Genomic DNA, 24946 nt, shown 5'->3' on the forward strand with positions numbered 1-24946 from the left:
ATTTCGCAGATGGTGCATGTAAGCAACTCAGACTCCCAAACACGCAACGTTCATGCCGTCACTACCTGCCCAATCTCAAAGTGACAACAAGGGAAGATTCTAGCTGGGAGGCAAGATAACAGTCAGCATACACAAAGGTCAACACGTCGCACAAAATCAAAAGAATCCTGTATGCAGTACATTCCTGCAACAGTTTGCTTACATGTTCGCCACATCAACTTAAAAGTGATAATATAATGTTGTGTTCACAACTTGTTTCCGCTGCCCCCAAGTGGCCAAAAGAACAAAACAATTATTGCAATAATGTACCATTTTTTAATACATTACTGCAGTTGCAGCAATCATTAAACAGCATATATAACTATATGCTATGCCATCTATGAGTCTTTTATCAATTAAATTTTTAAAAACCCTCTGGCCACCTATGATTTTAGCTATTTCTATTTTGAAGGGAACTGGAAGAAAATATGTTTTACTTTCAAGAGGTACAAGCCATAGTTTAGCCATTCATTTTTGTGTTGTGCACAGCGTTTCAAAGAATCAATCCTTTTTTATTTGCCTCACGCTGCATGTGTTTCTTTGTTGGGAAATAAACACTCAGAGAGGTGGAATAGGCCACCCTGCTGTGTCCTGTCAGAGAAGGACAGCAGGCAAAGACACAAACAGCAAACATTTACTACACACACTTTCAGTCCAACTGAAATCACATTTATTCATCCCTTTCCGCAGTCAAAATAATGTCAACATGTTTTTTTTTTATGTACAGTTAATAGTTTTTTATTTTTAAAGAAAAAAAGGTTGTTGGGGAAATATCTGAAATGCTATTTTTTCCGTCTCAATTGGCTGAAGGGGCGTGTCGGTATCTGTGTTTAATTGACAGCAGCTGGCAGGCAAAGCACCAGCAGGGGAGCACAGAAGAAGTTATCAAACTTGTTGTAGTTTACAAGCCATGGGCAGACAGTGTAGCAGAGGTATTGAAGAGTAAGGACCACACCAGCATCTAAACAGACCAACATGAGTAACTTCCTCTTGTGTCGTATAGCAGGATGCGGTCCGTTAGTCAGTAGCCCCTTTTAAACAGCCTGTTCAAGGCGGCGGAACGCATTTAATCCATGTGAAAGTTACAAAGGCGGAATGGGGGAGCAGAGTTGTTGCGCTTTTAAGCCGGCAGCGGAGGTAGTCACAGAGCCGTAATCAGCACATAATGTTGCATAATGCATAAAGTAAAGGAGAACACAGGACAAGTGATTTACAGAGCAGATATGTATGCTGCTGTAGCAGATCACATTCAATTTGCGTTGGACTTTAAATAAGCACAACCAGTTCACACATATAGAAGGCCGTGCATTCAGGCTAACAATCACAACTGCACTGTCAAATGAGTCACAAAGCAAGTCAAAAAAGTTGTTTGGCTTAAAGCTGGAAACAAACCCTGATGTAGAAGTCACACTAACAAGACAGGAAGTTAAAAAAAACAGAAAAACACTGCGGATGTGAGGGAAATGGCAGAACAGGGAGCAATTAGAGGCATACCAATCTGTGACAAATGGATATGAAACTGATTTGCATCTGTAAACGATTGTCTCTTATAAATTATTTCTCCTTATTTTTCTCCCTCAAATGGTTATTAAGGATTTCAATTCTTTTCTTATCAGTTAAAAATGGTGAATGAAAAAATGCTTTCAGCTGCGGTGCTTTACTTTTTTTCATTTTTACTGGTTCATTTTAGAAATCCCACTGAGCTTACAGCAAGTGAGTAGTGCCAGTGAAAGTAGAGGGTCAGGTCTGTGCAGGCTCTTAACAGGCTGAGGTTGCCATGGTGACCTAAAAAGGAGCTAAGGGGAGGCTAAAAGCTCATTTAGACAGAGATTCACTGTAAACCTATTCACCGATCCTACAACAGGTGTCAGATTATTGTGAGAGTGCATATAGCCTATGTGTTTATTTGTTCATTTTCTGTGAGTAAAGATCTTTTCAGGGTATCCTACAGGGACAGAAAGACAAGAAAAACAAATACTGCAGTCGTCTTCCTTTTCTGGAGGAACAGCCCAGGTCTGAAGAGCAAGTAATGAGAGGCATCATTCAAGGCGATGGCATCTTTTTTTATCGAAATGCACGATGCAATCAAATGGTGACTTGATGAGCGCCTCGCTGCTGCATAAATCAGAGAGAAGGCAGAAACACACAGCATCTGCATATTGACAATTTGCAACTGCCTGTTAAACTGAGGCATGTTTGAAATAGAGGGGAAGTTTGAATTCAACTTTTATTGAAAACATCAGGATCCAATACTGTTAATAGCAGCAGCGTGAAAACAAGCTCAGTACTGCTGATGATTGGATGAGTTCTCTTGAGGGAAAAGGAGGAAAGAAGAGAGATGTTGGAAACATATTTGTTGACCATCAGTGATTTTATAGGCCTGGCTGCATATAAACTATAATACATATTCAAACTCCCCTCAGCATAGCCACAACTGGCTCCTCCCTTAACTGCTGTTCACTTTTACCACATTGACATTCTCTGAGTGTTCGAGAGGTACAGTGCACAGTATCACATTATCACAGTATTACATTTAAACCTTTGGTCATCATGAGCTGATCTGACTGGTTGTTTACAGAAACTGAAAGGAAACCGGAAACCTTTCTTTCTTAAAAAAAAAAAAAAAAAAGAAGGTCCTAAGGGTATCCCAGTGCATGCTGGGATGTCCTGTCCCTTCTATGACCCTGAATAAGAATAAGATGGTATAAAAAAGGGATATACAGGATTGTTCAGGTACTGTTAACCTTCATTTTAATCCTTAATATTTAAATTTAAAGGCCCTGCACACCTACACAGATGTTTTCACCTGTTCCGGCTGTGACATAAGGACATCAGACCCCATCTACTTATAGAATTGCCGAGTGGGATATTTTGGGCACCTCCGGTTCTGGAAGTCCAATTCATTTTCTTTATAGACAATGTTTGGTGACTCACATTTGGGGAATCATCAGTACAGAAGATGATCAACTGAATCAGAAAATATCTACTTCTGTGTACCTAAAAAATGAAAGGTTACGACTGCCAAGGTGCATTTTGGTAAGGAACATACAATCACTGAGCTTAAAAGTCTTTTACGTGCCTCTTTCCCCACTAGGGTCACCTGGTTGGAAGTAAAGATTACTTTATGGGAGAAAACTGAGGAGTCTGCATGTTAAATAAATTGACTTTCAGATTATGGGTCAATTTTGGATGATTTTGGTATCTATAGCCCCGTGTGCAACAATTAAGATATCATTAAAAGATTATTTTTTACTTTTCCGGTGAGGGCTGAGCGTTACTGCGCAGCCTCCAACTGAGCTCGAAGACGTAGATGTGACGTGAGCAACCTGTCTGAAAGTTGGAAGTCTTCTGGTAGCTGTGCCAAGAGAAATCTCAATCATTCCTATGCTTGCAGAGACAGAGAGCGTAGGTATATGTAAGGAGATAATATGGGCACAGGCTAAATATTTCTAACTAAAATGCTAGTTAACATTAGTAATTAAACTTAAACAGCTAATGTAAGTTGAAACTGCCTGCGAGCTTCTCCTGTACTATACGGCAATTCCTCTATTATGTGACAGTAAGTTGCGTGGTTATGACACAATCGTTAGCCTATTTTTACAAAAACGTCTGCTACGTAGCCATAACGTGAGATACAAGGTAATGGACCCTTTTATACATTGTCGTGTTTCTTTAGAAACAAACAATGGAAAAATAAAGTCTTTAAACAATTCAGATGTAAAGTTATTCACTGTCAAAGTGACATAAAATGAATGGCAGTCAATGGAATGCTAACGGCGGGTGAGTGCTAGGTAGCATCAAAATGGCGCCATAGGAGGTACGCTTTGTGGAAGCTGGCTTACCCCCTTGATTGTAAAGGACAGTGACAGTGAGATTAATGACGGAAGTGTTTAATAAGAAGCTGTTAAATTTAACGTTTTTGTTAGCCTGTTAGCACCTGCAGTTTATGTTTACAGCTCTAAGAGAGGAGAACTAAACTTTAAAAAGCTCAAAATAAGAACAACTCTAAAAAGTATGTGCATCACGATCTGTGGGGTGAGTTTGTGGAATGGTTTGGACCAGGTGCTGAAACACTGTACAAACATAATAAAGTTTAAAAAGTTGTATAAAAACACTTTATTAAGAGTATTAAGAGGATGAAGAGTGATGATTGTGAGGGTGGGTTAGTATACTGACTGTACTGGGATGGGTGATTAGAGTGATGGGTTGTTTGGTGCAAAATGTTTGGTATGTGTTTAGAATTATAGGTTTTTTGTGTATATTTGTTATCTTGCTATACAACATATATAATATATACAAGAACTATTTACAGTTGAATGGGGGCGGGGGACAAATAACAAGCTTCGGCTTCAACCCGCTACTTTTTGGACAGATTGAACATATTATTTGTAACACTTTGTTTCATTTTTTTGTTCGAAAACAATAAAAAATAAAGAAATTCACCAGTGTGCTCTTTCACGAATCTGAGAGAAAAACAACTTTTATTATTTAAAAGGTAGAAACGGCATCTTACAGCAGGGACCATCTGACCTTTTCTCCCCTCTCACCTCTCTCTCTTTTTTCCCCTCTTTCTCCCGATGTCTCTCTGTCGTCCTCTACTATTTATTATGCAATCCTTTCTCCCTTTTCCTATCTGAACCTGTGCAGCCCACTTTCACAAAGTGGAACTCATTTGTCTGTCTTTGAAAGCTAATACAACACATAATGAACGCCACTCAAATTTATCTCCCCTCGCTGATATCAGTGTATAATTAAAACAACAGTGTCCTTAATAAGGTGTCAGAGGTGATAACGCAGGGCGCTAACTCTTTAAAGACACACATGCATGCACCCAATTACTCCCTCCAAGCAACAATAGATTTATGAGAAAGACCACCAGGCCAAAAATTAATTTCCAAGTGGCCTTCCATAAGTAGGTTATTGTCCTTAGTTATTTACTATTTTAATAAACCTCCGGCTCACACACACACATAATTTCTCTTAAGCATACTTTACATTATGCTGTAGCTAATTTCAAATGATGGTTAGAAAGTTTTATTTTTAAGCTATTCTTATGCTTTATATAAAGTGCTATTATCAATATTTTTTTTATTAACAAAGGATGATGTGACTACAAAAGGGGTCGCTCGTAATGACATAGCATGACTCTCAGCTTTAAGGAGCTTTTTAGTGTCTTTCAGCTCATTGTTTTGGTCTCCTTACTGTTTTGGTTCACTCTCAAAACTCTCATAGCATCGTTTTTTAGGTGCAGTGGGCAGCTGTTTTAACGAAAAAACTCTCTAAACCAACTGTACACTGCCTGCTCAGCACCAAACGGCAAACAGACAAAGTTAGCGACTAGCTAGTGAACACAGTGGAACATTTAGAAGGTAAATAGCCAGATATTTGGTTCAGGAGTTAGTGTAAAGCAAAATAGAGCAAAAAAGAAGAGGAAATATTGGACTTATATCATCAGGTTGACAGAAACACGACTCCAAATGAATGCTGATGTTGCTCTGTAACTGCTGAATGTGTAAATAGACAACTGTAAAAAAGTTCACTGATATATTAGTGTGTTCATAGTTTGTTTCTGCTGTCCCAAAAAAATCAGTTAATGCAGGCTGCAGCTTTGAAGAGCCCAAGTGATTTTATTAGTTCTATTCCAGAGAAAGAAAAACTAATTTAAAATCCCAATGACACCGTTAAATACTAAAAGCTAGACATCAGGCCTAACCTTACTCAACAGTATGCTGGGTAGTTAATCCCATGTGGTTAGATAAGAATGGTAATGTAATACCTATAATAATTGTTTATTTAATATTCCTGTTTTTTTTAGCTGCCTTTAATGAACAGCATTTCTCATAAGCCCTAGACCATTGCGGGTTAAATGTCACTGCTCGACAGAAAAATAGTCAACAACAGCTCAGACATGTCTGGATTACCAGCTAACACAGAGAGATCTGAATGCTGGGGAAGGTTTAGACGCAGACATTACAGCTAACAGCACTGCCACCCTGTGAGTAAAACAGTTCAACAACGTTAAACAAAGGTTTTAACTTCTGAAAGCAACTGCTGCAGTGGATTTGTCTTAGAATATGGAAAGTAAACCCCAGGAACAACAAGCTTAATTTTTTCAGAAAGGCCAATGAAAGAGAAGAAATTAGAGATCTTGGGAAACTTACTGGGCTTTGAAGGCTGCTTACAAGATTTAAAAGGCAGAAGCTCTGAGTCATGTCAGAGGTTAGAAACAAAATTACAACCTGAGGCTGTCTAAGAAGTGTCACGCACCGTTCCATCAACTATCTTTTCTGCTGTTCCTACTGAAAACATGAAAACATATTGCTGATCCCTTAATTGGGCACTAAAGTATCATTGAGGTGGAGAGGACGGAGAGTAGCTGGTCCTGCAAGGCAGACAGCAGCATCTGCACCCAGCGAGGACTGACGACTGGACGAGCATAATAAGTTTCTGCTGCTCTTACTTTAAACAAGTGTGTCCCTGTCAACCAGAGGACACCGAGAGAGAGAGAGAGAGAGAGAGAGAGAGAGCCGGACGAGACAGCACGCCTGACCACTCGGCCTCAACATCAGCTCCGCTCCACTTATCAGAGCAGCAGAGAAACAATGACCAGCAGAGAGTAAACAATGAAAGCAAAGCCAATTTACTTTTCCAGATATACCTGTCATTCTCCTCACTGCAGAGACTGATGTCCTCTATTCTGGGTGGTTGTCTGAGCATCACTCACTAAGTGGTAATGCCTGTTTTACCTAATGTCAATGCATGGTGGCATGAGGGATGTGTTTAATTTCATTTCATTATATAAAGAGGACAGTTGCATCATATTTACTGTGACTGTGTGGGAGGTAAACAGAGAAAAAATGTTCATTCATGCCAACGATGTTTGTTATTCAGAGATAAAAAGGACAAATTATTTCTCATCTCTCTGTATGTATCTCACCTTGATGAAAGAAGCAGTTGTTTTACATCTCTGATGAGCCCACATATTTGTCCTCAGTTTCAATCCAGAGGCATTTCAACATCTGACACCAGTAGTGTATAAAGTGAAGAATAATGAAAAATATAGTCTATAGGGACTTGGCTTGGGGGACCGGAAGGGTGGCCTGTTCGGACCATTCGGACCAAGAATGAAGTGTGGACTGGAAGCTGGAGAGGTGCCAGTTCACCTCTTACCCTTGAGCAAGGCACCAACCCCGAACTGCTCGGAGCGCCTGACTATGGCAGCCACATCACTTCGACATCTCTCTACAGTATAACAATAATTCATGTCTATATGTGCTGTGTGTGCATGTGTGTATTTTGGGCCTAAAGCCACATACACATAGCCTAACAAGCCAGACCCACATCAAGATGTTGGGTCTGGGAACTCACCATTGGCAGGGCGCAAGCCAATGGGCGGGATAAACGGTTGTCTTTCAAATTCCCTCTGCACTCATAGCCAACCAGAGCAACGCTAGGTTTTTAAGAATGACTTCAGTGCTTAACTCAAAGTCTTCCAGAGTCGCCGCCAAAGCCGATTCAAAAGACCGCTGTTCGCCAGCAGCAGCAACTCTACACACGATGTGACTGGCCTGACCAGAATTTAGTTTTTCCAGCTCGCAAGCCAACGGAGAGTTGCTAGACTGACCCTGGCTGCAAATTACATTTGCTGCCGCTAGGGTGCATCTAGATTTGTAGGCTAACCTACACATGATCTGCGGTAAAACCGCTATGCGCTGGCCATTCTATTGTTTTCCTATGGGGAGAGAAAATTGTCGTTGAACGCTGCGCTTAAAGTTCAAATAATTTCAACTGTGACCTTTCAAGGTGCAACCAATTCCAGAAGCAATGATTGCGTATCTGTGCTGCGCTTCACCTCTCTGCTCTGTAACCTCGTGGTTTTACTGCGGATCATGTGGAGGCGGCTTATGTGTGTGTGTGTGTGTGTGTGTGTGTAATTACGGAGTGAAAAAAGGGGTTAATAAGGTACACCTTTTCTTTTTTTTCTTAAAATCTTGTACAGAAGGAGGTTAAGTGGAATAAATTGTGGTGTAATCTTTCTGTTGAAAGACGCACACAAGTACTTGTAATGATCAGCAGGGCCACACGGAATCTGTGGAGGCATAATCCAAAGATTTTTAACAAATAAAATAAATTAAAACTCAGAATCCCTAGCAGAAAAACAGTCTAAATTCCGCAGATTTTCATTCTGGATCACTGCTAAAAAAAACTGTTAAAAAAATCTACAGATTCCATTGGGGTCTGACGATTAGTAATCAATAGATGACCAAAGAAGAGGTTCTATGGCAGCAAGCAGAATTACAAAACACATAGTTACGAGTTCTTTTGAAGGGATTCAGTATTTTCACTTCCAGCAGACACAAAGCAACATTAGCATTCATTTGCAGTCTCGTTTGTGTCAACCTGACTAATGTAAGTACAATATTCACTCTCTTTTAGTGCAGATTTTTCTCTCCACCAACTCCTGAGGGAAATATCTGTCTCTTTAGCTGCTAAATGCTCCACTATGTTCACCAGCTAGTCTGTCTGCTGTTTGGTGCTGGACAGTGTACAGTCGGCATTTAAAGCTTTTTTGCTGAAAACATCCACCTGCTGCATCCCGAAAACCACCTTGATGAGAGAGGTGAGCAAAAACAGCTAAGTTGCAGGGCAATGAGATGTTGACGCTCTGTAGAGCTGAGATGAAATGCAGAATTAAATGGTGGATTTGTCACTACAAGCAGCCACTTTCATATTATACATATAAATACTGATTGGAGCAGCTTTAAGCAAAAGAAAGTCTCATTAAAACAAAATCTCTTTTTCAAGAGAGACCCGGCCAAGAGGGCAGCATAAGAACATTGTTACAACACTAAATACAGTATACACCAAGACAAATTTTGCACGCTACAAAAGAAAATAAATACTAACATTTTCAGCAGAAGTTTCTGAGAGTGTGTGGGACACCTGCTAAGTGCCTATAAGTCTGTGATTTAATCAGGTCAAAATTATTAACTTTTATTTTGAATTCTGCTGCACTTAATGAAAAAGAAATTTAATTCAACAATTCTTCTTGGGAGATCTTTAAATTGGGTCTAAACTTCAGACATCTAACTAAAATGGAAGGAGTCTCTGTCTGTCTTTCGATTTTCTCGGCAACCGTTCATCTCATCGCTTTTACACTTGGCGGGTGTATTGCTGAGGACCAAAGGAAGTGCAGTGTTGACGGGACATATTTATTAGCAGCAGGCGCGTCAAGAAATAGTAACAGAACTAGTTGTGTGTGTTTAATGTGTCTTCTCTTCTGATTAAAACGAAACTGTTTAAACGGACATAGAACAAGGATCAAACAATTAGGAAGCCTTGGGACGTAGTTGGTTGCTATGGTAACAAGCAGACTCTCTGGGCTGCCTTGAGCAGCTAATGTTAGCTAGCTGGCTTTTTAGACAATGTACCATGCATGTGTTAAGCAATGCACTGCTAAAAGTTACCGCGACAACAATGGCTTCTCTTTAAAATGGTATGGACAGTTTTCTTGGATGGAATACAGTGTAAATAAGGACAAGCTTTTCTACAGCATGTGCAGACATTTCCCCAGCGGAGCTGACAGCCCATCAGCGAGAGAGGAGTGTGTTTGAGTGCTGGCCCTCACAGAGGTAACATAAAGTAAAACGTGTTTCATGCTTCTTGCATTATTATTTAATTAACCTAGTCACCTTCCTATTTAGTAAGAAATGGTGAACACTGATGATGGCTTCTAGCTGAAACGCGTTTGTATTTTGCCCACATTAAATAAGAAGATGACTTATCTGTGAGTGACCCACTCACTTTTGTACTGGCCCGTCCAAAATACTATTTCTGCCTACGCCACTGATAGTAGTGAGTCATGTACACACTGTGTGGTGTATTGAGACGGGACCACCAATAATTGTTACACCACCGAACGGCATTTTGGATACAGCCTGCTCTCTGTTGCTCTCAGAACATTCAAGAGCAGATGAAGGAAGAGAGACCGGAGAGGTTACATTGTAGCAATCTCAAACATTTCAATCAGCAATGTATGCTAAGTTTCAGAGTGAACTCTTTTGTATCCGAAAATAGCCTGGTCCCAAATAGCTAGCTGTTAGCAAATGATGCGCATACTCTAGCATTGCTAGAGGATGCAACTATGTCATAGCAGGTGTATTGCTATGTATTTGCCTGGCCATTTTGTCCTTTTTCTTTCCCCTTTCCTCCTCCCTGTCAGCCTGTAAATGTCTTTCTATCTGTCACCCAACTCTCCTGTGAGTCTGCATTGTATGCTGTGCAATAATCACAAAATGTCACAATGATAATTTTTCAGGAAAGTGCAGCATCCAGAGGAGCCAAGGTCTCAACCAATCAACAATACACCATGAGACGGTGGTGCAGACGTGCCGTTATTTCCCACAGAAACATTAAAAAGGCAAACCGGCAGAAAGAAATGTTGCCTAAAGTTAGGCTGCAGGCCAGTGCTGGTTAACTGATTAGCTCAGTAATTGCGCTGGAAATGCCAGTCTAAGGTTGATATAAAAGTGCAAAAGCACATCCAGGAAATACTAATCAGTCTCCCGGCTGTTCTCTGGGAGGCCGCGACTGTTGTTGTGAATGCCACTGCCTCTTCTTTATCTGTGTGTAGGTTTGTGTTTGTGTGTGTGTGTGTGTGTGTGTGTGTGTGTGTGTGTGTGTGTGTGTGTGTGTGTGTGTGTGTGTGTTGCATGTGTGCACCTGTGTCTGAACTTACTGGCAAGTAAATTAATATATCCTACTTTCCCTCAGACAATAATAAAAAAGAATTTTAATATGAGCAGAGAAAATTTGGGCAGGATCATTTTTTTTTTTTTAAACACTGTGTTTATTGAGTTTCATTTTAACCAAGACATGAATAAATGTAGTCAAACCCTGAAAATCAATAGAAGCAAAAACCAAACTACAGACAGCAATCACAGCAGAGTAAAAAAATAAATAAAAATAAATAAATATATATATATATATATATATATATATATATATATATATATATATATATATATACACACACACACACACACACACACACACACACACACACACACACACACACATACACATTCATTATAGTGGTGTCAGAGTAAGACATGCAGAGAGAGCCTTCATGTTCCCTAAACCTAAACTAGCAAAAACCAAACTACAGACAGCAATCACAGCAGAGTAAAAAAAAAAATGTATATATATATATATATATATATACACACACACACACACACACATATACACATAGTCATTATAGTGGTGTCAGAGTAAGACATGCAGAGAGAGCCTTCATGTTCCCTACTTGTTCCCATCTTCCGCCGCTTTCTCCTTCCATTCAAAACCTCCTCATTATAACCCTAATTTTTTGTTCTCAATAACATGCCTCCAGCTCATTTTCCTTTCTTTCATCCGTTTGTCCTTGCCTCTTTCAGTTTATTTCTGCACCGTGTTTCACACCTACAGTGACTAACTACAGTCTACATCCTCACCTGTCATTACAACTGCTCCCATCTGTCTCTTCTCACTTTGTCCTGCCCTGCGTCCATTTCTCTGACCTTATCACACACTGAGCCCCCGTCGGTCTGCACACAGTTTTGTGCAGTTTACACAAAAAGGAAAAAAAAAGACATAAAAGCAGGTTATTCTGCATTCTCTGTTTGTTTGTGTCTCTGTCAGTGTTGTTAGTACTGTGGCAGGATTATTTGATTGTTTACAGGTTTAGCCCTTGTCTGCTATCATTCAGCTGTGTTTACAGTGCATGTTTCCTGACAATACAGGATTATAAGGAACGTGTGTGTGTGTGTGTGTGTGTGTGTGTGTGTGTGTGTGTGTGTGTGTGTGTGCATTCCTGTGCACCTGACTGGATAACCTATTTTAAACCACAAAAATGTTCCTGTCTCTATTAAATTCCTGTTATGTAGCTTCATTTTTTCCACTCTATTTAACAATACTCATATATTCTGCATCTGTGTGTTACTGCGCTTCATTAAAGCAATATCACATTCATAGTGACAGAAATAATAAAATCCAGTATGTCATGTTTTCATGGCTGCCGCATTCACATCAAAAAGAAAAAGTGTTGTGATTGAGTCAAACATGGTAACCGTAGAAACATTCAATCCTGTTTTTAATTTAACATAAAGTTCAGTGAGTTTAAACAATAACTGCCTGCACATCACAGCGCATCATGTCATCAAGATTTTAACCATCCTGATCCACCTAATACAAACACACTGCACTGAAGAAGTACTCAGATCCTTTACTTGAGTAAAAGTACCCATACAACAATGTAAATATACTCCATCCAAATATTGGATAATTTAACATGTTGTGCCTTATGTTATGTTATTTAAATGAAAACATCTGGGAAGTACAGAGGGGAAATTTCTTTTTGGTGAAACTGCTAACAACTCATAGACATCTTGAACGTAACAAGTAAGTAAGTAAAGTTTATTTGTATAGCACTTATCACAGACAGAGTCACAAAGTGCTTCACAGGCAATAGTCATAAAAAGCATAATAAATTGAAGTAAAACACAAAAGTGTAAATACAAAATAATACAGTCAGCCGGACTAAAAATTTCAACAAATGCAGTCACTCTTAAAACATGTGGCAAAGTGTTCCACAGTCTAGGAGCGATTGTTTCAAAAGCTCTGTCACCTTTGTTTTCAGCTTAATACGAGGAACAGCCAGTATAAGCTCTGATCTGAGGACCTCAAAGATCTGCTGACAACATAAGGGTGCAGCAGATCACTTATGTAAGCCGTTGCCTGACCATTGATAGCTCTGTAGGTAATTACAAGAATCTTGAATTGGATCCTGAATTTAACCGGTAGCCAGTGCAAAGAGGCCAGGACAGGGGTAATGTGAAGGAAGGAACTAGACACCTTTTTTGTAAGGGGTCATAGACCAAAAAGTCAAATTTCGAAGGCTTCTTTAAATGCGGTCCACAAATGTGGCCTCCTTTTACAGAATTCGGAGGACCCAACTGTTGTATCCTTTGCAAATAGCAGCATTTAGTAAATGTACTTAGTTACTTTCCACCACTGACTACCAGCCTCCCTGTCACATTTATCAGAGGTTTTTGTGTCTCCCAGCCAGCCTCTGGAAACACACTGATTTGGTGTCAGACGAGTACAGAGGAGCTTGGCGGTCTGAACTGCGGCATCATTCCTCCTCTTGAACTCCATCCAGCAGTGTGAGTCACAGCCAGTCCTACGTGAGCCTGCCTTTAGCCCACACTGAGACCGGCCCTCAAGTCACCTGCACTAATCCTCAGGATAAATAAACCATGTGCAGAGCAGTGCAGACAACCCAAGCTATTTTCAGCCCTGCTGTGCTTCTTTTTTTTTCTTCCTCCCTCTCCCCGGTCCAAAATGTCTTCTAAAAAAGTGTTTCCCTCCTCTCAGGCCGAGCAAATAGAGCGTGCTTGAGCAGCATTACTGGTCCGTCTCGAAATCAGCTGGAGTCATGGAGACGCTGTTTGGCTGTCCGCATTTAACAACATGGGATAAGATGTCTCGGGGGTTTAAAATTTGCAGATTTGTTTGGGGTTATTAAAGTGGGAGTTAAGCATTGAAAGTAATGATTAGGCTATCAGACTACTTCCACGTCTCCTGTGGCCGCTAACCCTCTATGAAGTCCCACTCTCAAAGGTGGAAAAGCTGGAGAGACTGGTCAGCTCATATGTGAGGAAGTGGCTTGGCCTTCCCAGGTGCCTCAGCAGCATTGGGCTCTACGGCAAAGGGAGGACCCCATTGGCTGCAACTGAGCAGATGGAGCAGTGGGAGATGGAGGCATTCAGGGCAATCTTTACCATCAGGGCTGCCTACGATGTCCTGCCTTCCCCCGCAAACCTAAGTCTGTGGTATGCCGAAGACCCCACATGCCCTCTATGTCCAAGTCCAGCAACACTGAAGCACATCTTAGTGGGATGCAAGACCACCCTCACCCAAGGCTGTTACACCTGGCGGCACAACCAGGTGCTAAAGTGTCTTGCAGCAGTGCTGGAAAGTCGACGGACAAGTGTGAATGCCCTTCCTCCCCCGGCAGCCAACACCATTTGTTCGGGAGGGCGAGGGTCAAGCCAGCCTCACCACCATAAGACCAGACACTGGGCAGCTGGGCAGAACACGGGACTGGAAGCTGCTGGCAGACTTGGACAATACATTCTGCTTCCCAGCTGAGATCGCAGCTACCAACCTGTGATCAGACCTTGTTCTATGGTCAGCCTCACTCAAGCTTGTCTACATCATCGAGCTCACCGTGCCCTGGGAGGGTGCAGTGGAGGAGGCCTACGAACGGAAAAGGCTGCCGATGCGCAACAACAAGGCTGGAATGCGAAGGTACGCCCACTGGAAGTAGGCTGCAGAGGGTTCGTAGCCACCTCAACATCCAGGCTACTCAGGGAGATGGGAGTGCGAGGGAAGTCCCACCGGCAGGCAGTCAAAGACCTCTCTAGGGCTGCTGAAAAGGGGAGCCAGTGGTTGTGGATAAAAAGAAAGGACTCCGCCTGGGCCTTCAAGTGAGTTGATGGCATCTAGGGGTGAACCTGGGACGCTGGGATTCACTGCTGAACCCTCTGGAGGTGTCGTGGGCCTATCAACGAAACACCCAAAAAGGAGGGTGGCCACTTGACAACCCAAAGGGTGCCATCACTCAATTGACCATCCCACGGAGTCTCATCTGTGCCTCAAGTACGCATTCATTGAGGGATATCAACATCTAGTCCTACACAACAGATCTTAGTATGCTAAAACAACTGGTGATGTTTTGAAGCTCAGTGATTGCAGATGATCAATCTGGCCATCCCTCTCCTACTGAAAGCTGATATAATTTTTGCCTTTTGTGACAAAACGTCAAGCCTCTTCTTCCATCCTTCCTTCTACTTTTATCTGCACTTAATGACACTACACTTCCCCCTACTGTTCCTTTAAACCCTCAGTTTCTCTGGTCTTAAGGGAAAGGATTCTCTAATGGCATAAAACAAGAAGAAACAAAGTAAGTGATGAAGAGACAGAAATTGAAAAAGAGAGAAAAAAAGACAGGTAGTGCGTTTCCAATAGTTTTTATGTGCATTTTAAATTTTTACATTAAAAAAAAAAGTGCGAAACAGAGTGAAAACATTAAAACTTTGAAGGAGAAAAAGGCAAAACATTGCTGTTTTTACGCTTGGCTGAGTTGGAAAAGTTGTTGTATCAATAAAATAATGTGACTAGGTGTAATGGAAACAGGCTTAGCTAATAAATCGTGACGAAAAGTAGTGGCAGGCAAAAACATGGAAACGTGTATTCATTTACAATTTCTGGAATTTGTTTTTTAATTTGTGCAACATTTGGATGGAAACTTGACTACAGAGGTCTTCTCTGAGTTTGGGGTTTCACATAATAACTGAAGTTACATGCTGGCAGACTTGTGTTTTAACAGCTTTGAAGTGTATGCATGATGGGTTTAATCTGCGGGGATGTAAGGTAGGTGAATGTTTATTGAAGTTCCTATATTAAAATGCGCTCGATAAAGTTGGCTTGAGCTCTCCTGCTGCGTATGGCAGTCTCGCTGCTGACAGTTGGCTTGAGTACAGGATTACTCTCCATTATGAGCCCTGAGTATTCACCTGCTGATCTGGGTAATGTGGTTACTCGGCCCCTCAATCAGTCTTCAGAAGTGGTCAGCACTAAATACCCCGCGTTCAGCACTGTGTTATATTAATTTAATCCTCAAAGTGTGTTCATATGTTTATCCCAGTGGGAATACATTTAAGAGGCTGTTTAAGTGATTTCCTATGTACGTGATATCTCCACCTTATTCTCTCTTCATCAAGATTTGTTTTTGTCTTGTTTTTGAAATCTCAGGGTTCCTAAGCCGGAGGGTGAAAAGGGGATGTCATGGGAGGAGAGAGAGAGAGAGAGAGAGAGAGAGAGAGAGAGAGAGAGAGAGAGAGATGAAAACATAATGAGGATTGTCATGCCCAAGAGGACTGATGTGAGGGATGTACTGCACAGGGGTTGAGACGAAGGGGGAATGCAGAAGATTGCTTGAGAAAGGAGGGAGAGATGAAAAAAATGAGGATAAACACTGTGACCAGGGGATGACATAACTTTGCTGACTCAGCGCAGGAGGATGCGACAAGTTCAGGAGCCAGAATGTGAAGCGCAGCTGTGCTGACCCACATGCCACTGGGCGGTGTGGGTGGTGGCTGTGCTTCACATCTGTCGCTTCAGGCCACAAAACCCAGAGGAAATGCAAGCCTAAGTATATTCTTGCCAGAGGAAAGAAGGGCTGTTTCTCCCCCTGCCCCCCAGGACTCTGTTTCTTTTCCATCTCCCAACACGGCCAGAGTTGTCAGAGAAATCTGAGCTCATCGTCACCCTCTGGGTTGCTTTTAGAGAGTTCAGGTTGGCTTAAGACCATTACTTTTTTTTTTTTATGTTTTAATCCACCCCTAGAGGGTTAGGGTATATTTTACATTACTGCTGACCATTTTTCATACCATACATTTTTGATTGTCTACCTTTCAGACAGCCATTGGATTCATTTCATGGCAGTACAGTTTGAAAATAGACTTCTTGAAACTTGAAAAATATTCCATCACTGCAAATGTTTATTCACCTTTACGTTTTTATTTATTTATTGTCAACGTTACTCTATCTCAGCTGCAATATGTAACTGTGAGCAGTGATGCTTTTAAAACTGTAATGCTTTGGGAAATGGTCGTTAGAAGTGTAATTAAGATATACAGGATTTATAGTGAACGGGCTAAAACATGCAGAAATGGTCTTTTACGGGTTATATATCTGTATTTCTTAAACAGAATTCCTTATACATTCACAACCGAACAGCTCGCAAATGATAAGTGATACAAAATGCAGTGATTCTCATACCACAAAGCTGTCTTGTCTCTTTTCCGAGGCAAAGCATGTCTCACGTTTTGTCTACAAAATCTACAAATGCATGTTGCCTTCTTGAGACATGACAGCAGCTATCAGGGTACAGAAATTATAACACAACTGTCACGACAGTGTGCTGGGAGCTCGCAGAAACAGCTATTCCCCGGGTAGAGCTGTCAAAGTCTGAGTTTGACAAACAAAAGAGGGCCGAGCATCAGACCAAGGGAACATGTCACGGGTGGGGCTCTTAGCTCTGTTCTACTTTACTGGAGTTCACTGGTGAGTGGGTTTTTGAATAGGCACAGTGTTCCGTCTACTTCAGAAATACCTCTGAGTCCAATTAGCAGGGATGATTCTCTGCAACTATTGAGGAGCAGAAGGGGAGCGCTGGGTGCTTTCGATAACTCCGTAATAACTGCTAATGCCATTTATCCATTTCTCAAAGTGCTCTCTGAGCGAAGGAACACAAGTCTGATTGGTTTTCTTTTTTTACTGCCTTATACAACAATTAAATCACTCAACAGAGGAATATCATGTAATAACAATCAATGAGAGAAAAACAACATGTTGGGGATTTCACTTTCTGGTGGAGAGTTAGATGAGAAGAATGACACCACCCTCATGTCTAAGAGTGGTATCAATCTTCTCATTTAACTCTCTGCCAGAAAGCGAATAAATGTTATTTTTTCCAAAGCGTTGAACTATTAGAGTAGCTATAATATATATTTTTACTATGATAACAATGACAATGTGAAAGGAGTCACTCGGCGTGATGAAACGACAGAGAATTATCACCTGAATTTGCAGCCCCTTTCAGCTTTAAGCAGCTTTTTAGTAAGGTTCAGCTGATTTTTTTAGCTGCTCTTACTGCTCTCATCTCCCCAAGTGCCATGAGAGGCTGGTTTAAACATTTGGTAGGAAGAATAAGAATTATTTAGAAGACAACGCAGTAATTTTAATTGGATACAATCAGGTTGTAGGTTGTTTTTTTTGGATGCAACTGTCCAAACAAATATTGTATCTAATTTCCTTTTGGGGGCTACTTTTCATCACACTGGTACAATATTAAACACTACCTGAGCAGAGGAGGACACATTAGCTGTGAAGATGCGGAAAAATGTGAACATTTGTAATTCTATGACAGGGGATGACAACGTATTGTCAACTTTCTGTACGTGCCATGGATTGGAAAAGTCTACCCTCGAGGTAGTACGTATGAAAGTATTGTTAAAAAAAAATGATTCTGTCAATTCAGTTGAGTGCTGAATCTGTATTCTTATCACAAACTGGCCTGAAATAAAGTAGTTTCTTATCAGCCTCTTTTTTTCTTCTTTTGATCTTTGCACAAAGAACAGTCAGTTGGGATATACCCCTTTTCTTATTCATCACGCACTTTGCAAATGAAACAATGAAACGATTAACAATGCAATGCATCAAAGACGGTCTTCAAAGGAAGTGCATTTTCCAGTTTTCTGGAGCTGCGGTGATGTTGATAACAAAGGGTTAGTTGAGAGGAGAGAAATAAAGGCCTTAAACCTCTCCAGGGGGAACACCTCTCTGCTGCCATGTTCTGGCCAGATGCAATTTCCTGAATGCCGCACTGCTCTTCAAAGAGATGAGAAATTGCTACATTACAGCAGAGAGCTCAGAGGAGGTGGGGACAGTTTAAGAAGCGGTCTTGGACTTGTGAGCCACATAAATTAACTACTTCATGAATTATCCATTCCCCTCAAAGTAGACAAAAACAGGGAAAGGTCAATAAGATGCTTGAGTGGGTGTTAGGACCACACACACACACACACACACACACACACACACACACACACACACACACACACACACACACACACACACACACACACACACACACACACACACAATAAACAACTATTTACATGCTTAATATGTGTGCATTTCATATTCCACTGCTGGAATGAATTATTGAGGCAGCACTAACCAAATGTTTGGGAGCATGTGCTCAGAACCAGAAGGCTGTCTCAAATCCTATCAGGGGAAAAAGTCACAATGCAATGTTTGGGTTTAGGAGAAGAGCCAAGAACTACTGCATCATTGAAGTGCCAGAGTACCACAATCTTCACCTCTCAGGGACTGTTCTGTTTGAGGGATTTCATCTTGTCTCTTCTTATTCTGAAGACAGCAAACTAATTTAAAGGCCTTGTTGTTTTTCTGGTGGGTGGGTTGAAAGGTGGTCTTGGTCCACGTAATCTTAATAGACCTTTTACACAGCAGACATTTTGACTTGTCATAGCAGGAGCAACTCATTAACGATGGCTCCGTTCCCAGTCAGTGAGCCAGCATGCACAGTAGCAGGACCCTGAAAGTGAAGCAGCTAAATGGAGTTCGGCCATGATTAATTTTATTATTTACACCTGTGCTTTTCCTACTGTGACATGTCAAAATGTCTGGTGCAAAAAACGTTTATTAGTAGAAAAAAGACAAGAGACATTGAATCGAGCGACTAAAAATTGAGGGTGTACAAATTATAAAGCCCTTTGAGGCAAAACTGTTTTTTTGGGCTCTGTAAATAAAATTGACTTGACATATATTATGAACACGATACAAGTATGAAAAACTACATACACAAAAGAAAGAGTAAACAGGTAGGGCTTGAGCTTTAAACATATTTACAGTGTCCATGTGTTCAACAGTTTATAGGAGCCACAACCTCAAAACCTCCTTTATTACGCCTGAAGTGAGCTACAACCAACCAGTTCTGAGCATAAGCATAAATATCAAAACAGTGCAGCTGCTACAATAAGTGGCTGCATGCAGAGCTCCTTGTTGGTGTATGAATGTGTGTATTAATGTTCCAACACCAAAAATAAATCTCTTAGGCCAGCCTGTTCTTAGTCAGCTCTCCTGTTTAAATCACAGTAAGAACCACTTGATGCTATAATATGTACAAGAGGATCTACAACCACAGATGTCCACTGAAGATGAACAGGAATCTTCCGTGGAAAAGATAAACGACCATTAAACTTAATCCAATCTTTTCAGTGAGGCTGCTGTGTGGAATGATCAATGTTCAGCTCCAAATTAAAAACCATGTCTGATGTCAGTGACCGCTGGCAACAGTGCTTGGGTGCGCCAGCAGCAACAGCAGGCTTTAATGGCAGAGACATTACAGCCTCTGCTTTTTGCTGCAGGGAAAACGCACATGAGCATCAGTCACTCACACATATATACTGTATAATGTTTCAAACACATTTCTTTGACCAGCTCCAATGCATTATTTCACATCTCTTCTCCACAAGGATTTAATTTCAAAAGGATATTGCTGTACAATGTAGCCTTGTTTTGTAAGTAGAAAATTATAATAAAAAGATGAAAAGGTAGATGTAAATATTTACACAGAGCTGTGGGGATCCAAAGAAATAAATGAAAAGCTCAAAAGAATGTTTGATCATACATTTTAACAAGGACTTCTCGGCACAGATTCAAAACATATATCATAAAACAAGAAAAAGAAGAATCAATCATAGACGTGTAAATCTAATTTTGTATTGAAAAGTACCCTTTTTCTCAATGTTTTTTTTTTATTTTTTAAATGAATGAAAAGGATATATATATATATATATTCCTGTTTGAGCCAAACAAATATATTTATTAGATAAAAAATTTAAATATCATGTCGGGAGATGAGACTTTGTCCAGTTCCGATGCCCTCCCTCTCTCTCTGTCTCTGTCTCTGTCTCTGTCTCTGTCTCTGTCTCTCTCTCTCTCTCTCTCTCCCTCTCCCTCCCTCTCCCTCTCTCTCCCTCTGCGTCTCCCTGCAGCAGAGTGCACACAACATCTGACACACAGACAGGCCGAAAGAAAGGCAAATATAGTTAACTTGTGTCTTGCTAACATGCATAAGCTACTAGCTAATGTAATACGTTAGCTAAGGTTTAGCTTAGACAACATATCACAGCCATACAGGCTAATGGACTGTACTTAATGGAGACACTACAGGTGAATATAGTACATTTTGTGTCTAATGTCATCACATTCGCCCCTTTGATATGAAAATTAGGCGTTCATTAATTAAAATTGCATTCATTTGACAAGGCACTGCAGGTGAATGGGATAAAGAAAATAACTAAAACATATAACCACAGAATTTCCCCAGTTAATGACTTACATCAAGAGTCTTTTCCCCTGAAATGTTATATCCAAATGTAAATATGCACATTAGCTTGTTTGGCTCATTCAGAAGAAATCTACAGATGGAGGGTAGTAGGCCTAAAATAAACACCATCTAAATGTGTATTTTGGAAGTTTTCTTTCCATTAGAGCTAAAGAAGACTTGACAGCAAAATAGACAAAATTTCAAAAATGACCACTACATGAAAAAAGTGTCCTGCGTTAAAAAGTAACTTGATCATTTTGATTGTAGGCTCCCCATATAATACTAACATTGTTTTTTCATTATTGTTGCAGTGTTTTTTCCTGTAAAATTTACAAAATACCAGCAACAGCCTTTTTCAGTTTAGATTTTTTGTTATTAATTAAACAAATTATTAGTGAAACTATGTCCCTCTCCTTGGTGCAGTCAGTTTTTATGAATATATACGTGAAACTAGTAGCATAGAAAACATGCACATTGTGGCATAGTTTCCTTTGCTGTTGCCTGCTCTTGTGATAAACCTGGTGAATACTAAAGAAGGTCAAGGCCTCTGTGTGAACTGATTATTTTGTAGAAATCTGTTGAGTATGAAACAGTTGCGTGAGTGTCAGGGAATTAAAATCAATTGGTAAGGAAGTCATTAAAAGTAAGTTGTGTTAATATGTTTAATGTTTTGTTTAAACAATATTTTAAATATATAATTATTTATTAATTATTTGCATATATCCATTGAGCCCTCCCCTTGCCCTGTCTGTGCACGTCCCTGATAAAAGACATACATGTTCACACAACAACACCTACTGTGACATATTTATGCCAGAGAGGGTTTCGATTGAAACCAGCAGCATCCACAGACAAAAACACAGCAGGTATCCCCAGGTTAGAAAACTACATGTCTTTTTCTTCACTTCGCTCAGAGGTTTGCTCTCTTTGCTTCGGGGGGTTCATCATTCTTTAACTCACTATAAATAGATAATCCTATGATTTATACAGTGTGCATTGTCTGCACTCTACTCTACTCTTCAATCACAGAATAAAATACACTGTAGATGCAAATCTTTAAAAACAGGACACAACAATATGTTTTTCAAAAAAATCCTAAAACACCTGGGCACTGTAATGTTTTAGAAAACATTACTCAAACAGGATTAAATTGTGCTTTTGTTGAGGACTTTTTTCAGTGCCGGATTTGGACCGACACTTCTTTCTTATCCTGTCTGTGATTTTAACACATGGGTTTACGTACGGAGGGTCTAGTGGGAATCAGTGCTAACGTTACCAGGATAGGCTAACTAGCTTCATCTTTCCCCGTGTAATAACAGTACGACACCAGTCCTCCCACATGTTGTAGAGGGACAGATTTCTTAAATCGCTAACAGTAAATTACCAACAATAGTGGTGTAAATTGATGTTAAGGAGTTCAGCAACATTGTGATGTGTTTGGTGGAGAAATGATGTACAGGAGGCCTGCGTCTATTTATGTGCTGTCATTTATTGTCTGGATAGGAGTAGATTATACGTACTGGTCAGTCAGTAACAGTTAGCTTGTCACGGTCGGCTCAGACGCAGCTTGTTTACCGGGAGCACTTTTATGACTAATTTAGCTTTGTAAAATGAATTACATCTACTTGTTACACTTTACAATAGCCTTTCAATAACTAGCATGTTCATTCAGAGGATAGACTCATATGAATTTGCTATATTTATATGGAGTGCTGCACTCAACTACCTCAGATGGTTACATGAGCTTGTTGAAAAAAGAAGGCAAAAGTCATGAATAACCTTTACAGCGCTATGGTGGCTCTCAAATGTCAGTCATCTGTTGCTATGGGAAACGCCACTCAGAGGCCAAAGTAAAAAAAGTTTGAAGAATTCAAATGTTAGTTTGAATTTAATAGGAATAAGAGGAACAAGCTATTTCAAGCTTTGGCAACGCAGGCAATACTTATTAGCAGGATGAATTCATTGTTGGTTTTGGTCTTCAACGGGATTTTTTGACAATCACCAGACTTATCCTTTAATCATGATCGGATGGAATCTTCTCGGCAAACAACTTACCACTTTGAAGTCCTCCGCTCTGCACTCGGTGCCATGAAAGTGGCAGGCGAGCAGCATGTCGTTGATATCGTGGCCGGTGCGGTCGTAGAATTCTAGCATGTTGAAGGGTCGTGGCTTGAAATTATGGAAATCGGCTTTGACCTTTAGGCTCTCCAGGACGCTCTCCTCCACAAGATGTATGTCCCTGATCTCATACCTGAAAAAACAAACAGACAGAAAGAGAGGTCAAAGAAATATTTCATACTTTTCAAGCGCAAATGTTATACCCAGTAGGTTGGTATGAATGGATGAATTTACTTGAACAGGACGTCTTCACAGTGAAAAATCATTGCCGGATGATAAAGTGGACTTCATATAAAATGAATTTCAGCCATGGAAGATTTTTTTCGGCACACTTCAGGAATGTTTATGAGTCTTTATCTGTGAACTTTTGCCCCTCTCAGCCAAAGCTTAAAAATAATACAGTCCAGAATGAATCACAAGAGACAGAACACAGACAGTGAAAATGTACAATATGGTTGTTCTGTGCCATTTTCTGGCTCTGAACTGATAGCACTACCAGAGTGTAACGCTTTATTGTACAGTACATAATAAAGTTCCGACAAGAGCTGTACGGGCCCATAAAGCTTGTCGTCCATTCACTGTTGATGCAGCAGCTTCAGGCTACATTTCAACTCCAGTCTAGCTTAACTTGAAGAAACATGTTTGTTTATGTTTTATTTGGATTGTTTTGGTCATTAGAACATTTAGTTAAAATGTCATATGAATTCTAAAACTTTAAAGCAAGTCTGACTAAAATATTAAAAGGTAAAAACTAAAGGGAATTTCTAAGTCTTTTTTGGGAATCATGTTACTTTTGACTTTGACCACGTGACAGATTGACATGAGATTTGGTACAAACATTCATGGTCCCCAGATGAAGAATCCTAGAGACTTTGGTAATAACGTGACTCTTCCTCTAGCGCCACTAGCAGGTCAATGTTTTCACTTATCCTGAGAAATATCTCAATATCTACATTATGGATTACCACAAGATTTTGTACAGACATTTATGTTTCCAACACAATGTTTTCTTATTATGATGCTTTGACTTTTCCTTTAGTTACCTCTGCCACCATTATTATTATTATTTTTTTTAAAGATTATTTTTTGGGCTTTTCCGCCTTTATTTGACAGGACAGCTAGTTGAGAAAGGGGAGCGAGAGTGGGGGAAGACATGCAGGAAATCGTCACAGGTCGGATTTGAACCCTGGACCTCCGCGTCGAGGCATAAACCTCCAAGAACTGGTACAGACATGCATGTCCCCCTCAGGATGAGTTATCACTTGGTGTTTACCAAATTTAATTTCCTCTAGTGCAATAATAAAGTCAAAATTTCTTTGTCCAGTACTTTGGTTCATGACCAAGTACCTACAAAACTAATACCATTCCCATTTGCCTCTGCTGTACTTACTGATTTCTTTGGCCACTTGGGGGCAGCGAAAAAAAAAGCTGTAACTATAACGTTGACACATACCTGCCAACACTCCCGTTTTTCCCCGGTTTCTCCCGTTTTTTTAGCCCTATCTCCCGGACCCCTCCCGGTTTGTTATTTCTCCCGGGAAACTCCCGTAATTTGCATGGCCCAAACTCCTTTATAAATAATCGGACCAATATGTTTGTCTAATGGTGACCAGTTGCCTGATCTTGTATGAAACGCATCCTATTCACACAATCTATACACCATACAATTTTCAACCTGTTTGTCACCTCAACCTGGCAACCTATAACCCAGTTGCACAGTTGAGCTCTGCGCAAGCTTCGCGGAAAGTTCAGACCCAAAAGCGA

The 24946-nt window shown here is 40.4% G+C and overlaps 1 protein-coding gene across 1 annotated transcript in view; it reads right to left on the reverse strand.

Annotated features, from left to right (window-relative positions):
* Positions 1–24946, reverse strand: part of LOC144520337 (acid-sensing ion channel 1-like) — a 44954-nt gene that overhangs the window by 14359 nt on the left and 5649 nt on the right. The window contains exon 2 of the mRNA XM_078254008.1: positions 23120–23315. Within this exon, the coding sequence (XP_078110134.1) occupies positions 23120–23315 (196 nt within the window). The remainder of the gene's footprint in view (positions 1–23119; positions 23316–24946) is intronic.

The sequence above is a fragment of the Sander vitreus genome, chromosome 7 (assembly GCF_031162955.1).
Source record: "Sander vitreus isolate 19-12246 chromosome 7, sanVit1, whole genome shotgun sequence".
In the NCBI taxonomy this organism is placed as follows: Eukaryota; Metazoa; Chordata; class Actinopteri; order Perciformes; family Percidae; genus Sander; species Sander vitreus.